At 48.5% G+C, this 16621-nt stretch overlaps 2 protein-coding genes across 3 annotated transcripts in view; one reads left to right on the forward strand and one right to left on the reverse strand.

Moving 5' to 3' along the window:
- Positions 1-14718, reverse strand: part of LOC119389905 (uncharacterized) — a 66740-nt gene extending 52022 nt beyond the window's left edge. Inside the window, exon 1 of the mRNA XM_037657325.2 lies at positions 14528-14718. Coding sequence (XP_037513253.1) covers positions 14528-14647 — 120 coding nt within the window. The 5' untranslated portion in view covers positions 14648-14718. The remainder of the gene's footprint in view (positions 1-14527) is intronic.
- Positions 14719-15765: 1047 nt separating this feature from the next.
- Positions 15766-16621, forward strand: part of LOC119389906 (eukaryotic translation initiation factor 4 gamma 1) — a 126998-nt gene continuing 126142 nt past the window's right edge. Inside the window, exon 1 of one of the 2 annotated variants that reach the window (XM_037657331.2) lies at positions 15766-16157. In XM_037657331.2, coding sequence (XP_037513259.1) covers positions 16022-16157 — 136 coding nt within the window. In that variant the 5' untranslated portion in view covers positions 15766-16021. The remainder of the gene's footprint in view (positions 16158-16621) is intronic. The other variant, XM_037657332.2, reaches the window with a different exon arrangement.

Consider the following 16621-nt stretch of genomic DNA (forward strand, 5'->3'; position numbering starts at 1 on the left):
GAGATGAGAAGAAACAAAAAGGCTCAGCTTGAACGCAGGCTTATCGTCGCGCCCTCTCCTCCTCCATAGCAGCGGCAGCACCCTGGTTTCTTCGCCCGGCGAGTGTGCGTAATTCATAACGGCGTTATCTGGCACTTTCCGATACCGCGAGGCGCGGTAACCCTATAGCAGCTTCTCACGGTCGGGTGCACATGCCTGTTCCACGGTTGCGGTGGTTTACGCAACTACACATGACTCGCTGGTACGGCAACGTGCTCGGATTTCAGCTGTAGAGAGCTGCACGCGTCGTTTGAGGGAGGGCGGAAGAGGCGAGTGAAAGAAGAGAGCGGAAAAAGGCCAACTTTTTCGAGAAATGAGTTCAACACCCAGCTGTACTAGGCCGGTGTACGGGCTGCCCGGCGGCACTGGGGATCGAACCCAGTACCTCCCACTTCTTTTCTTTTCAAGCGAAGCTTGTATTGCTCCACAACTGTCGTTGGCACTGTAGGTGTGACCGAAAAAAAAAAAAAAAAACTTTTCCGTGGGCGCAGAGAAATGCGGCCCTAGGAAGTGCACCGTTCACACGCGCATTTGCACGCGCCGTTTTACAATAATTGATGCTTTCTCGATCGAGGGCTTGCCGGCGATCAGCCGTTTCTGATATGGCAATGTGATCATTTATCGAGGTGGCTTTGTCATTTCACGTTATCACATTTCATTGTTGCCTGGACATGAACGCGTGGCCGTCGTTGTTGCCTGCAGCGACTTAAGTGTTGCGCTGATAAACATGCGGATGAAGGTCAGATTCCCGCAATGGACGAAGGAAACAGTTGGGAGGGGGCATTGTGCAATGTGTTAGATAGATAGATAGATAGATAGATAGATAGATAGATAGATAGATAGATAGATAGATAGATAGATAGATAGATAGATAGATAGATAGATAGATAGATAGATAAAGTAGTATCTCAGGCAAGCACACGCCACGCTTCGCTTGGCCCAATTTCCCGATAGTGCAAGGGCTCCTGAATATTCTTTCTTTCTTTCTTTCTTTCTTTCTTTCTTTCTTTCTTTCTTTCTTTCTTTCTTTCTTTCTTTCTTTCTTTCTTTCTTTCTTTCTTTCTTTCTTTTTGTGTTGTGCGAAAAGGTGCCGCTGCAGTTTCCCCCGCTTGGGTATTGTTCACGAATTCCGGCCCGCGTTTCCATGTGACGAAGAAAGATCGACATAGGCGCCTTGTGTTGTATGTGTGTGTTTAAAGTTGCTTCTCTCCCTCTCTCATCCCTTATCTTATGTCAGCCGCCGTCTACGCGCCTTTCACCTCAGACCGTGCACGAAGCTGTCACGAAAGGACGCGGCGAAAAGGAGGCCACATGCACGTTCGGCATCGTTCACGTGTTTAAAACGCGAAGGACAACTTTTGTTTAACTATTTATCCTTGCCCCACGGTTGGTTAGTTAGCAACCCGGAAGACGTGCCAACTATTCTCGGCTATAGCTGTCGCGGTGCTCCATACCACACGGCGTTCCATCACTCGGCGACAGATGAGCGACGACGAAGACCCGAAACGAAAAGTCTGTTGGTATACGTACGCTGTGTGCACCTTTCAAGCGAGGGCTCCCTATGTGGTGCGCTGCGATATGTTACCCTTTTAAACTGTTGTAAATATTCGTGATCCCCCCAAAATATGCGTGATCGCCCACCCTTTGTACTTCTGTGCAGAAAAGAAGAAAAAGTACCCACGAGAGGAAAGTACAGAGGTACCCACGAGTTTCGAACGCCATCCCACATCAATGAAAATTGGGGCAGCATCTCTACCTTCATTTCTGGCCATAGAGAGTGTAACAACAATAAACTGCCTTCCACCCCCTCTCCCCCACTCGCCTCTCGCAACACTGACGCCTCTGCACCTGTACTTGAATGCCTATCTGCAGGTCCTTCATTAGAAGGAGCGAACTTTCACGCAGCCCCCCCCCCCCCTCCCCCATCCCCGCTCCTTCTGCCGCCCCGTTGGTCGAGTATGAAAGAAAAGCTTCGCGATGGATGCACAACTGAAAACGAAGCGATGACGTGCTTCTGTCAACGTGGCTTGCCTTTTGTCCCCGACTATCCGAGGTAAAGCCTTCGATAAGCTTCGCTTGCCAGGTACTGTGGGAATCGCAGTGCCCGGCAAACACATTAGAAATGTTGCAAATCAGTTCTGCGGAATCCCGCAAGGTGGCGGAAGGGTTAAGAAAGGGAAAATAGACAACCACCCGATTGTAGCACGAAGCCACAAGGTGGCTTCGTGCTAGGTGGCTTCGTGCTACAATCGGGTGGTTGTCTATTTTCCCTTTCTTAACCCTTCCGCCACCTTGCGGGATTCCGCAGAACTGATTTGCAATATGTGTCCAGTTGCTTCGAGTTGTCGATGGATTCGCCCTCGCGCTGCCAATTGCTAGCTTCCTGGTTAGCTCAATTGGTAGAGCGACCGCCCCGGATAGGCGTTGGTCCCGGGTTCGATCCCCGGACCAGGACGATTTTTTCGGCAACAAAGAGGCTTTATTTATGAGAAATCCGTATGGATTTCCTTGTGGCTTCGTGCTACAATCGGGTGGATGTCTATTTTACCTTTCTTAACATTAGAAATGTATACTTTCGATGCTTCAGGCTTTCAGAAAGAAAGAAAGAAAGAAAGAAATCGATAATAACAAGCGAAGGAAGAAGCGTATAAGCAAAAACAACATTGAGAGATGTTTTCGGATGGATCGGTCACTGTACCAGTGCACTGCAAGGGTCCTCTGCTACTCGACTGCACTGTCTGACCGTTCTGCCTGTACACATCTCCATCATCCTACAACCACAACAAGAGACCTCACTCTTCCTTCAACCCAACTCGCGTCCACCGAAAGTGGTTCTCGATTTCTCGCCACGTACGTGTCTCGATAATGCACCACGTGCTGTTAAAGCCCACGACGCTCGGGAAAGAAAGAGCAAAGCCCCACAATAACCCCCGAGCTCCCCCGAAGGGGGCCTCAGAAAATATTACACCCCCCCTCCTTCCGCGCATATCTTCAATGCACAAGATCGACTGCCACCGCTCCTCCGTGGCTCGACTATCAACCACTGCGGAAGCCAATGTGCAGCAAATTGATGGGCGGGGGGGGGGGGGAGAGGTAAGGGGGAGTCGCACAATGCGTGCGTGTGTCATTTGCCGGTGTGGAGGCGTCCTTGGAGGAAAGCGCAACGGAGCCCGCCGCGTCGTTCTTTTTTTTTTTTTTTTAATTCTCAGCGCTCTGTTGTACGACTTCGGTGGTGGCAGCGACCATCACGCACATCACACGGGCATAGCCTTGGGCGAGCCACTCGCCACGATGCCGTGCGAGCAATAGCCCCCCCCCCCCCCCCCCATCAGTTGCCTGTATATCCTCCCCTCCCGCTCCGCTCCATACCCGCAGGCTGCAGGGATAGAAGAAACACGCAAAGCCTTCTGGAGAAATGTGTATACCGTGCAGCGTTGTATGTGCTGCATGAACCGGATGACCAGAAGAAAAACTCACAGAGTCCCTTAGTCATTCGCCTAAGACTACTCGAAGGCGAAAGCCTTCTTATTCCTTATAATCAAAGCTTTAAAGAAAGAAAAAAAATGAAACCGGTAGTCTGTGTAGTAGAGATGCGGTCAAACGCATTTTTAAACCAAGGTCTCGAGACCTTCCAAATGTTTCGCTATACGGGTCACTTCGTTGTAAAGGTAGCGCGCGCCATGGTCACATGGACGTAGCCGCAATGCTTCAGAAACTTCTCGATTATTTCAGAATATTCTGATAGATTGCGCGCACGACAGGAGTAGCCGAGTGTATTAAGGAGCTAACGCGAGCTTCAGAACGCTGGAATCTTCGACTGTTCATGCATGGCCTCCGAGAGTGCGTGCCAATCTCGGAGGCCATGATTTTGTATAAAAGACTACGCATTCCGCCGACGATCAGATTTCAGACGACCGACATCTGTGCTTGCCGCTCTCGCTGCACAGTGTTGCTTCTTTCACTGGGCACTAGTTCGCCCAATAAAGCGTTTCACCTCTACCAGCTGCGTTTTTTTTTCTTTCTTCACCGCCACAACCGTGACATTACAAATGTCCTGTGCTGCACGCTTTTGTGGCCACCACACTATCCACGCAGCGGCGCTTGGCGCTCCACTCAACCCATGCGATGCGGGGAGACCGGAAATCACGGCATGCCATCGGGGAGACGGCGAGCGACCCTGCGTGCCGCAGCCGCCGCTTCCGACGGCGACGACGACTGAGAGTCGCGCAAGCGGATGGCACCATGATGTCACTGATGCGGACGATTATGAGACAAACGTTCTTGAAGACAACGAAGTGCGTATGTCTTAGCATTATAGACCCACAAGACAGAAAGAACGCCGCCATGGCGGGGCTGTGCGCGGGAGTACAAAGGCTGGATTCGCTCGCTGGATTTCAAGCAAGACGGACGTGCCGGCCGCGATGTCCTGGATTACTCCTCGTACCTCTCGCTGACCGGCGCCCCGTGACGGACTCCTCGCCCGCTATGCCGTGCGCCGCTCATCGTCGAGACCTTCTCCGTTTCGTCGATGTTGTGCACTGTGCCTCTAGCTGTGTTTCGCGGACCCGTCCCTGAACTCCCGTGACCGTTTCCCAATCTTTCCTGTCCTCTTTTCTCTTCGTTGGATGGATGTGCTGCTCTCACTTTTCTCTCTATTTTCCTACTATTCTTTTATTCCCTCCTTACCCCCCACCCCTACAAGGCACTGCGCCGTGTCGCCTATAGGCAGACAGAAATTAGGTGCCTTTTTCCTTTCCTGAATAACCACTGAAGAAGTACAAAGGCTGACGTCGCAGCCTCAGCAGTGCATTTTTTGGGGGTCACGCCCATTTAGCGCAGCCCAGAGAAGATTATGGCGGCGCCCAGCTAGGGAGCCGTCTGTGAAAAGGTGTGTAGGAAACCATACCTACTGAACATTTGACCTGCGCTTGTGGGCTTGTGGCCTGAATGTCCAGCGAGACTGGAAGTCCGACGAGTCGGAATGTCCAGTGGTGGACATTCCGTCTCGCCGAATTGTCGCAGTATTTTATTTTCAGCCCATCGCAACCAGTCACAATCGAATTCGCATCTGCAAGTATCTACGTTGAAGTAATCCAAGCGCCAGACCTGCCAGCCAGTTCATTCCAGGCGCCAGACATTTAACTCCAGTGCCACAAAAAAATAAAAAAGAACATCTACGCGCCACCTGTTTAGGTAATACTCGCACCAATGAAATCGTACAAACTAAAAATGCATTCGCTCATGTGTTATAGGAAGTTGTAAAGCAAGGAAGTGCTACAATGAAATAATGTTTATACCAAATCAAAAATAATAGAACGCAAGTGTAGAAAAGCACACGAAATCACTTATTATACCGCCCGATGCATGGCTGTTCCCCGTGGTGTCTTCTGCCATCTACCTGAGGATCAACCATTCGAAGTGTGTGTGTGCGTGTGTTTGTGGGGGGGGGGGGCGGAGCACGCACGAGTTTGTGTGAAACTTACCGCACTTACCCTCATAGCACCATCACTGATAGGGAAGGATCGCCATAGACTTGTAAAGCTTCGTGCTACAAGTACAAACGGGTGTTTCGGTCGCATTTACCGCTAAATTACAACGGAATTAATTTTCTATATACCAACACACATTCCTTTATTTTACGTTACTCACTTACGTAGTGGGCTTCTCACCCAATCAGGAGAGAGGCGTCTCCCGGCGGCGGCGTCAACAGTGATGCAAAAAATAATAATCACGTGATGACGTCATCATCTGACGTCATTATGACGTCACAGATCGCCTAAAATTGTTACGTCATCATGACGCCACGTGGTGACGTCATCACATGACATCGTAGCTTGGTCAAAGGTGGACCGATCACGGAGGCAGTGTAAAACCAGGTGAGGTGCCTCCCATTCTGGAGGCAGCGCAAAACCACGTTATGTGCAGAAAGCTTTCGGAAGGTGGCGTGGCTGGATCAACACACTGAGAAGGAAAAAAGATGGCTTGACTCGAACATATATATAAAGTTTTCTTGACTCGAACATATATATAAAGGGGTGAAGGCCATATAGTTTTCTACTGACAGTTATTGTATATGGAAATGTGACGGCTTTTGAAGGTCACGTTCACCTTTTCAAAATATTTTAAACGTTGACGGATAGGGTTCGATTGAGAAGACATAGAAGGATCGTGTATATGAGTATGCATGCACAAGAAATGACTCATGAAAGCCGCTGTTCCGTATGGCACTAACGCAAGCTCAATTCATGGACGTGACACACTGTTTGTGTATAGAGTGACAGGGCGACGCAATATCGTCTGCTTTCGCGTCGTCTGCAACGCACTGGCGCGCAGCAGACGACGAGCAAACAGAAGGCAAAAATGTAAACAAACGTGGTCTCGCCGTAGCAGGAAGCTGTCACAGACGTAGCGGCGCCAGCCAGCGCGAGCTGTTTTAAGCCTGATGTATGATACGCGCTTTGAAACGTGCACCCGACACTAGCGCACGTCGTGTTATGACGGCTGTGTGACGCTTATTGCTACTGCACGCCGCGTTTCATTGAGATCCTATATACACCCGTGTATAACCCCGTGACACGGAATGTTTAGGGGTGGCGCCAGTGGGAGGTGCGGGGGGGGGGGAGCTGACCCCCAATACTACCGCATGTCCCCCCCCCCTCCCCCCAACCCTCATTACCCCTCCCAAGAGGAAACATTCAAAACACAACACTTAAGTTCGCCGCCTGACTGCCCCTCTGAAGGAACTCAAATGTCGTGAGTGCAACCTCCCTCCCCCCCCCCCCCCCCCCCTCAGTAAAAAAATCCTGTCGCCGCACCTAGGAAGTTTCAATCGCGATCGAGCCCGACCGGAATCGGGTTTCTTGATCACGACCGGAATCGTTATCTTGATCACGATCGCCATATTCGCGCAAGACGCGGAAGTTTGTCAATATCAGTAGAGGAATTCAGTTCGGATCGGGCTTGATTGCGATCAAAAAATGACCTTGTGACGCCAGTACAACCGCATAGAAACTTTCTACCGCGATCGAGCCCGAGAGGGGTCGAGCTTTTTTTGATCGCGATCGGCACACTTACACAATGGAGCCAAACGCGGTCGAAAAATCCGGTTCGAATCGGGCTTAATCACAATCGCAATGGCCCCGCGACACCGGTGCAATCACTCGGGAACTTTTTCATTCGCGGCCGAACCCGATCGTTATCGAACGTTTCGATCGCAATTGAGACAGTACGCTATAAGAAACGCGCGACACTTTGCCCCACATTCTTTCATAAACAATAGTTGGTCGTACGCATTTGTAAATAAAGACGTTTTCGCCATCAATGCCGATTTGTTTGACCCGTTCGCGCAAGTTGTGTGCAAGTAATGCCGATGAAAATCGATAAATTTGATTTCGATCGGGCACTTCCGATCGCGATCGAAAGTGCCTCGTGTACGTGACACCGGTGTTGCAGAATGTATGTAACCTCGTGCATATCGATCGCGTTTCGAGGTTACTTGATTTTGAGGAAGCCGCATACGCGGTTGCCTTAAACTGATTAATGTGAACGCTGCATGTATAATATGCGTATACGCTGAGAATGAAATGTATTGTCACGGTGCAGACAATAGCAGTGTCGCCCACTTGTCGATGAAACATTACGACAAAAGGAGCAACGCGCACTTGAGCACGCAGCAACGACATTTCTGCAGGAGTGCTCCCACTTGAACTTGGATGTCGAATCTTTGTTGACGTTCGGTACCCTTTGCGCTTTCTGCTCTTTAGGAGTACTGCTCTCCCATAGTAGAATACATGTCGTACTCCAAATCGTTCACCTTTTCTTCTAAACACAGAAAGCCTCTCCCATAACACAATAAAAAAAATCACAGGGTCCCTTATGCATTCACGTAGGACGACTCGAAGGCGAAAGCCATCCTATTTTTCTTCTCAGTCGATGTATTGTTCCTGACTAGCCACCCTCTGAAAGCGTTCTGCAACTAACGTGGTTTTGCACTGCCTCCATGATCGGAGACACCTCGGCTGGTTTCTCACTGCCTCCGTGATCGGACCACCTTTGACCAAGCAAGGATGCCATGTGATGACGCCAACAATATGTCAACATATGTCACCGCCATCTGTTAACTTATCTAGCAAAGAGCTTGCTTTTCTAACAAGTTGATTGTTAGTGCATTCGTGCTAGCGCTGTGCGGTTGTATAAAAAACTATGTTCAAGGAAATAAACTTCTGTTTGTAGTTCACGCTCTGTGTGTCGTCGTCTCTTTCTTTAGTCGTTGTTGTGTTTGCGCATTTCAACACTTTTGGTCACCTATAACGCTGCCATTTGAAGAAATTCCTTTCTCATATCTGATATATGGGAAAGGAAACTGACCTAGGTATTCATTGTTCAGTCCGGTGACTGCGTGGGGTGCCTCACGAAAAATAAAAAAGAAAAAAAAATGCTTGAGAACAGTCACGCCTCTCTAGCTTACCTGAACAAAGCGTTATTAATCACAATAGGCGAGCAACTTGCCAGTAATGCGAGTATCATTTAGCTAAGGCACAAACATTTTATCCCTTGTGAAGCCGCGGGCCGCAAGCAAGACGTCCACGGGCCGCGTGTTTGAGACCCTTGAACTATACGAACGTTATCTGTACACGTTATCTAGCGAACGTTGTCTACACAGATATAAAGTGCGTGTGTGTGCGCGTGTGATAGATCTATCTATCTATCTATCTATCTATCTATCTATCTATCTATCTATCTATCTATCTATCTATCTATCTATCTATCTATCTATCTATCTATCTATCTATCTATCTATCTATCTATCTATCTATCTATCTATCTATCTATCTATCACACACACACACACACGCACGCACGCTTTATATCTTTATAGATAACGTTCGCTCCGTTTCCCACCCCGCGACGGCTGTGTGCTTTCTCCGTGGGTGTGTGGTAAGTACTCATCAATGCGGTCATATATAGTGTTCCGCCAGCAACCTCAGCATATATTGGTCGCGTAACTCTAAGCGGGGGAAGCCCTAAATATGACGTACGCCGTAGTATCTATATATAAATACGCACATACTCACGCGAACACACACACACGGACGTCCCAGGAGGAGGCGATGCTAAGCCTTCAGCTAGCGCAGCAGCTCTGGTTTATTTCGTCTAGCCGAGAGAACGAAACCAGGAGAAACAAAAAATTTCCTCGCGGTCCACGAGTGATGGTGGCGGGCACGCAATAGTTTGTTTGTCTTACGTTAACTCTTCGCTCATCATCGGAGTCAAAACACAAACGGGGCGAAGCGAAAGAAGATTTCTGAGCCGGCACCCTGTGCCGCGAAGGCGCTCCCAGTCTCGACGATTCCGTGCAGCGACGCGAAGGGCTGTATGTCGGGCTCGCGTCATCTAATGAGTAAAACGAAAAGCCTGCAGTCCTCCGTGTTCCGGAGAAAAAGGCTCGCCCGTTGTGGTCTGTGTACCGTATACTTCATTGTAATTCTTTCATTGGGCCAGGAAATGATATAGATAGATAGATAGATAGATAGATAGATAGATAGATAGATAGATAGATAGATAGATAGATAGATAGATAGATAGATAGATAGATAGATAGATAGATAGATAGATAGATAGATAGATAGATAGATAGATAGATAGATAGATAGATAGATAGATAGATAGATAGATAGATCTTTTTTTTTGTTACACTTCATGAACCTTCTTAAAACCGTGCGAGCTTCCGTAGAGTTGATCTGCCGTATTCAATGTCAGTGCGCTTCGAGTTGTCAATTAATTCACCTTCGCTTAGCAATCGTCGCCTGCCGGTCAGCTCTGATGGTAAAGGAGCGACTGCTCCGAAAAGGCGTTGGTCGCTGGTTTGAATCTCGGACCAGGGCGACTTTTCCCAACTGGGAAGCATTTATATTTCTTGCTGAAAAATCTGCAAACATTTTCTTGCAGCTCCATGCTACTAACGATTGCACAACCTTTTCTCTTTCATGGAAAAACTTTAGTGTAGTGGTTTTGAGAATGAGAAAGACGCAAATTTCTGCGACCAATAAGGGAGCACAGCTCAGCGTAGTTGCGAGGGGAGGGGGGTAGGAGGGGGATTCGAACTCGGGACCCAGGAGGAGGGAAAGCAGCGAGAAGAAAGGAGGATAGATCATGTCATCTCGAGAAATGAGTACCCACAACACCAAGCGCCAGGCCGGAGTACATTCTCTCCTTATTAGAAAAACCGGTGGCTTAGCCTCCCTAACTTTGCTCCTCTCTCTCTCTTTCCATTCATCTGGCGTCGTTCGTGCATTGTGATCAGAGACCGGTCAGTGCAGGATCTACTGCGTGAAATTGGTTGTTAATATCACCAACTGCAAGAGGTCCATGCGGAACCTGTTATTCGCAAATGGCCTCCTCTATAGAAGCACGCACATCTCGGAGGCCATAGATTGCGCGCATCCACACACACAAGAAAGAAAAGAACCAGGAAGAATATTTAATACATACGGGGCTTTGTCTCTTCATTGAAAGTCGACGCGACGCCGACTGAATGGAAGTTTCACGGAAGTTTCTATTGTAGCGTACAATGAGCGAGCTCATCTCCGGACCAATTAGGCAGCGTACCACGGTTCTCGTTTTATACCGGCTGTCTGATGCGAGCTGCCCTTGGCCTTTCCTGCACTGCACGGAATAAACGAGATGCGGGTCACGCAGGAGTGCTGCGCCAGCAACTGCGGCGCTGTGTGTTACGTTATTTTAGAGTTACTATGTATGACCCAAAGGTAGCATATACAATAACTCTACGTTATTTAACTGCCCCTCTCCTCCACCTCCCTGAAGTTATTTTTACCCAGACCGTTGTTTCTTCAAATTCTTCTCTCTTTTTTTAAACTCTCTCTCTCTCTCAGCTAACAAAGCGGAAAGCTGTACACGTAATTGTATACAGTACGTGTGGCGAGAGCAAACGTGAAACAACGTACCTATATACACACGCGCGAAACCGTAAGTCATCGTGTGTAAATAACGCCCTTTTTTGTGGTCACCTGCGCACACCGATCGAGTCGCAGCTGAACGAGCCGAAGGCTATTCGCGTCATTGTGTGGTAATTGCAGTCTGTTAGGAGGCTCTTAATTCGCACTTGCCGCTATTCGCGTGCGCTGCCCAAGCGATGCTGCATGTAAGAATGAAAAAAAAAAAAAAAAGAGTATTGCGAGCCGACCTCGATTTAACGAAAGTCGACAAAACGAAGTTCCCGAATTAACGAAGTGTCTTCCCCATCACGCACTTACATAGCTGGAATGCTGCTTTGAAACCTAGAGGCAACGAAGTGAGCTGGACGCCTGATCCGACTTAACGAATTCTTGAAGTGGGGAGAAGGGGAGTAGGTCAACTGCGAGTTTTCAGCGGGCTTCGAGTCAGCTGTAGTAACGAATAAGGAGGCTATTTTCTTTTTCGTCGTCTTGCCTCTTCCAAAAGCGTAATGCTATTCGCACGAGTGTGCTGAGTGTTTTCGATTTAACGAACCTTCTCTTTTTAATATTTTCTCTCTTTCCAACCGACTTCGTTAAACCGAGGTTCACCTCCTATACCTGTACTGTACGTTGTATCGTCATTTCCACGACGTCACAAGGACATCACACAAGGAATAATAATGGTTGGGGTTTAACGTCCCAAAAACCTCGACATTATTATGAGGGACGCCGTAGTGGAGGGTTCCGGAAATTTCGACCACCTGGGGTTCCTTAACGTTCACTAAGCACACGGGCCTCAAGCATTTTCGCCTCCATCCAAAATGCGGCCACCGCGGCCGGTATTTGATCCCACGACCTCCGAGTCAGCAGTCGAGCACCATAACCACTAGACCACCGTGGCGGGTATTACACAATGAATCAACGTTACTATAGTCTATAGGCTCGAGTAACCCAGGCACTCTGCGTGGCACTCGAGTATTCTACCACAGAGCCACTCCGGTGCTGTAGGCTCTAGTAACCTTGATTAGCGTTCAACCTAGTAATTCTAGAAGCTAGTTGACCTTAGTAATCGACGTTACTGTATACAGTAACGTCAATTGCTAGGTTCTACTAGTTTACGTTACCAATAATAGTAACGGACATCGTCTGATAAGGCACGGATCGCAAGTGAGGGCTCGACAAGCTGGCGAAGCATTTAATGAAAAAAAAATAAAGATAATAAAAAGGAAACGAGGGGTCGCTACAGGAGCGTACATAATATCAGGCCTGCAGCGTCCACGGTACTAAAGCGCAACTGCATCAAATTAACCAATGAACAGATATTAGCAACATTCTGATGGAGCTGGGAGCACCGCAGCGAACACCTCAACAATATATACGCAGCAGATCTAAGCAGATTCGCAACAAGACCACGCCACTTGGTCTAGTTGGTTGTTCTTCGCATTAGTACGGTTATACCACATATTTATTGGCCCTTCTTTTACCCCGTCCGTGCGTGGGATGTCCGAAGTCGTCTCATAATCATATATCTTGGTTTTGGTTCGTAAAACGACAAAAAGTTTTTTTAAAGCTCACTCATTTAAGATCCCCAGCTTGCTCCCCGCACACCTTTCTACTCCTGAGGTTATTTGATTGACACTCCATCTGTGGAAAACAAGCGGCCAATATCCTCGCCTGATCAGCAATGCTCGAAACAGTTAATTCAGATGAGATTGAGAGAAAGCCCTGATTGGAAGCTCTGTTTATTTGTATTTGCATCCACTAATTTAAAGACCTTTTCGACCAAATTATTATTATTATTATTATTATTATTATTATTATTATTATTATTATTATTATTATTATTATTATTATTATTATTATTACTACTACTACTACTACTACTACTACTACTACTACTACTACTACTACTACTACTACTATTAGTCGTTAACCGAGGGCCCAATTGCGGTTGTGAACAACGTACGACAACATATTGTGCGATGTGGGTTCGACTTCCACGGGCGGCGATGAATGACGGACAAAAACGGATGCTCGAACGGGCACTTCCACGTCGAGTTATTTGAATACACTGCACAGATAACGTCCTGATAAGGAGCGTGATTAGGTGCGCCGACTCAGCACGTGAATGGCCGTCAAGCTGTAGCAACGGTCACTGAGCAGATAACGATTCTTAGAATTCGCATGGACAAGGCTTGCGCTTATCTGACAGGTGGGTTCGCTCCGGGAGGAAGATGAGAAAGAGAGGAGGAGGGCACATCCTCTTTTGTATCTGTTTTTCGCGAAACAGATACAAAAAGATACCCCCCCCCCCCGCAAGCCACATCAGCACTCCCTGTCTGGTTGCAACACTGGTTTGGCACCCCCAAGACAAAATACTGCCGACGCCCATGCTTTAGAAGTAGCTGGAATCCGATCACATGGTTGCACCGTACTTCATTATTCAATAATTTTCGCCCGAATGTATAAGCGTAAGCTGTGCCTAGGGTTGAACTATTTGTAGTGTTCTAACCTTACAACTTGCTTCGTATAACCACGTTGACTAAATCCTATATACCGTATTTACTCGAATCTAAGCCAATGTTTTTTTTCGAAAAAACGATGTGCGAAAGTGTGTGTGTGTGGGGGGGGGGGGGGGTGGGTCGTCTTAGATTCAAGTACAACGAATAGTTTTTTTTTTTCTTTTCTGGCCTTGCGAATTTCGCGGGTCGGCTTAGAATCCAGGCCGGCCCAGATTCGAGTAAATACGGTAACCTATTCATTCATTACGTGTGTACTCTATATTAACGTTTTTATCATGGCGCGCACTTTCTAACTTTTGTATCAGTGCTCCATTCGTTATACATGCTATTCCAAACGTGTTAAATGATTGTAACCTCAACTTAATCCTCGTGTAATCGCTCCAAATTCTTCTCCTTGAAGTTCAACCAATTTACTCGTGTGTAATATGCTTCTTATATGTATGCCCTTCCTGCTAAAATCCTCATTGGGATTCGCAGTATGTCTGAAATTATTAAATAAATAAATTATACGAGGAACAGTGCTCAACTGAACGCACTAATATTCTGTGGCTCTTAGGTTTTTCAGTACTTCAGATGAGTGCAAATGCCGTCTAGTCAACGCAGTCACCCAAGCACAAGGAGCGGACAGCGCCAACGAGATGTCGTCTGCTACCAAAAATTCTGGCACATATTCTCAAAAGTGAACACCCGTGTGTTCCCTTTTACAGTTTACCACACTGTATAGGCGACGCGTGCGCGTCTGCGTGTCAATGTGCACATGAACAGATCAGTCAGCGCACATCACCACGCAAGCTTCAGAGAACTCAACGAAACGTTTCACACGGAAGTGAAAGCGCCATTCCGTCTACATCGAAGTTACGCTATAGCGAGATCAGTCAAGCAGAAGTTTGAAAACTTCGATTCGCTCACGCGGTTACACGCCACACAGCCAGCAGAGTGTGAGCGGATCAGCTTGTCTTGCCTCTATCGCGAAGTAAGTTACTATTCGTGTTCTCTAAATGAAACGCTCACCTGCGTAAGCGGCCGAAGATCTTTATCCGGCGTAGCCGCGGCGTTTGACGGATGGCGCCAATAGCAGACGACGAAAGAAACCACGGCGACCAAGAGCGCTCGGCTACTCCGACGAGCCATGCTCTCGCGTCGTTGCGTGCGCTCGCCTTTTTCCTCACGTTCTGCTCTCTCCACCGCTTTCGAGACAAGTTCATTGCAGCCGGAGCGGAAGGAATAAAGAAGAAAGAAAAGGGCCATCACACTCGCTCGCGCCCGATGCGTGCGTAACGAGAAGAAACGAAAGCAAAAAATACCTCCGAAATACGGCACGTGCGTTTGGGTACGTGGCGCCCTCTGTCCCGAGCGACGAGAGGTATTAGAGTTGCGTTGAGCAGACGTCGCCCGTCGCGTCGCTCTTTGCGTGCGCAAATACTACGCGTATCCGCCGGCGTTTCAACCGCACGGAATCCCAAGGCTACGAGTTTCTACGTCGAACAAGACCGGAGAAGACTCCAGTATCCTTTCACGTTTGCGGGAAAAAGGTAAAATTTACGTAGTAAGCAGCGTCGATTACCGGTTTATGCGCTCGTTCTGGGGGTTTCGTTTTATCCGTATGGGAGCTACTCCTTCGTGGCGCGCTCCGCGTTGTAGTACGTGTGATAATGGCGCAGTTGGCGGTGCCTCCGTTAAAGCTCGCGTTGACGAGGCCGTACACAACTCGAACGAAGCGAATTTTTCTCGATCACATTCGGCCATATGTTGACACCGTCATCGCGTGAAACGGCTACGTTGCGCACCTGCATGCGAAGGTGGCGCAGCACATGTGCGGCGCGCGTGTCAATCCTGCCTGTCTCGTGGCACTTTTCGTGCCGGCTTCGAAAAAGTGCTCGAGAAGTACGAATTCTCTCGCGTCAAGGTTGGGCGCATCGCGTACGTCGAGCTTTCTTTTCGGGATAACGCGAACGCGTCGCACTGCGTTTCGTCGCATCCACCTTGCTACGCTGTACGTTTTACAAGCGGCACGGCCTATCGGTTCAGAGGAAGAAAAAAAATAAAAGAAAAGAAAGACCACGTACTACGCGTTCGTTCTCAGCGTCGGAGAACCGAACTAAACTTAAAATTATACCCGAGAAGGATTTTGCACGCGAGGCTATTAAAAAAATGCCATTTAGCGAGTTTTCGAAATGGGTACTTTTTTTGCGGTTTCGCCGCGTAAAAAAGCGGCCGCTAGACATTTAGACCGGAAGTTGGTCCACGCACAGGAAGTTGAAAAAATACGTCGTCTTGCGGTGGGTACGCGCCGAAGGCAGCCATATTGTTCACTCTGATGTAAAATCCCATCCAATCTGAGGGCTAAAATAATTAATTCTAGCTTGTGTGGATATTACATCGAAGCTCTGATGTCTACTCTAGGACGTAGAGTGGTTATTTTATGAGTGTGTGACCGGCAACGACCCGTATGAGGCATCGCTCGCCACCTATGAGGACCCCAATTCATCCCTGTCTCGCTTCGCAATGAGCCTACCTCAGAAGTCAAAATACCCTGGGGTTTCGCCAAACATAGCGCAGCAGTCAAGAGGACCTCACACGTATCCTTTTCGCGGATTTGGGCACCGGATCTACCCGCAGTGTGTGGACGAGTCGACCAAAGGTTTGACTTTGGCTCACTTGTGTTTTTTTTTAACCCTAAAACTCAGCGATATTTTTCCCCCCTTGCTCGGCGGCGACGCTCGCAGGGGCCGTCGACTTTTTAGGCCTAGGCGCATGACCCGACGTCGCCGCTTTGAGCGTGACTTTTTTTTTTTCTCTCGATTAATCATCTCAGTGCCGCCCCGACCTTAAAGTGGCGCCGTCCGATCTTGAGACGGTGTGAATTGTGTAGACGCCGGCGATATTTGACGACCACTTTCGAAACGCCCGAGCGTTTTCGCTGCCAACGTCGGCGTCTTAACAGCTGCTTTCGCGGGGCCGCCAAAACCGTGCGGCGCCTCTCAAAATTGTTTCACTCGTGTGTAACTCGCGCGAGACGTCTTGGTGAAGACTTCGCGCACGGTGTCGTGCCTCGGAAAAAGCGCTGGTTCACGGCCGACGCGACCGACCGACCCACGGCGATCG

This window comes from Rhipicephalus sanguineus, chromosome 4 (genome assembly GCF_013339695.2).
Source record: "Rhipicephalus sanguineus isolate Rsan-2018 chromosome 4, BIME_Rsan_1.4, whole genome shotgun sequence".
Lineage (NCBI taxonomy): Eukaryota > Metazoa > Arthropoda > Arachnida > Ixodida > Ixodidae > Rhipicephalus > Rhipicephalus sanguineus.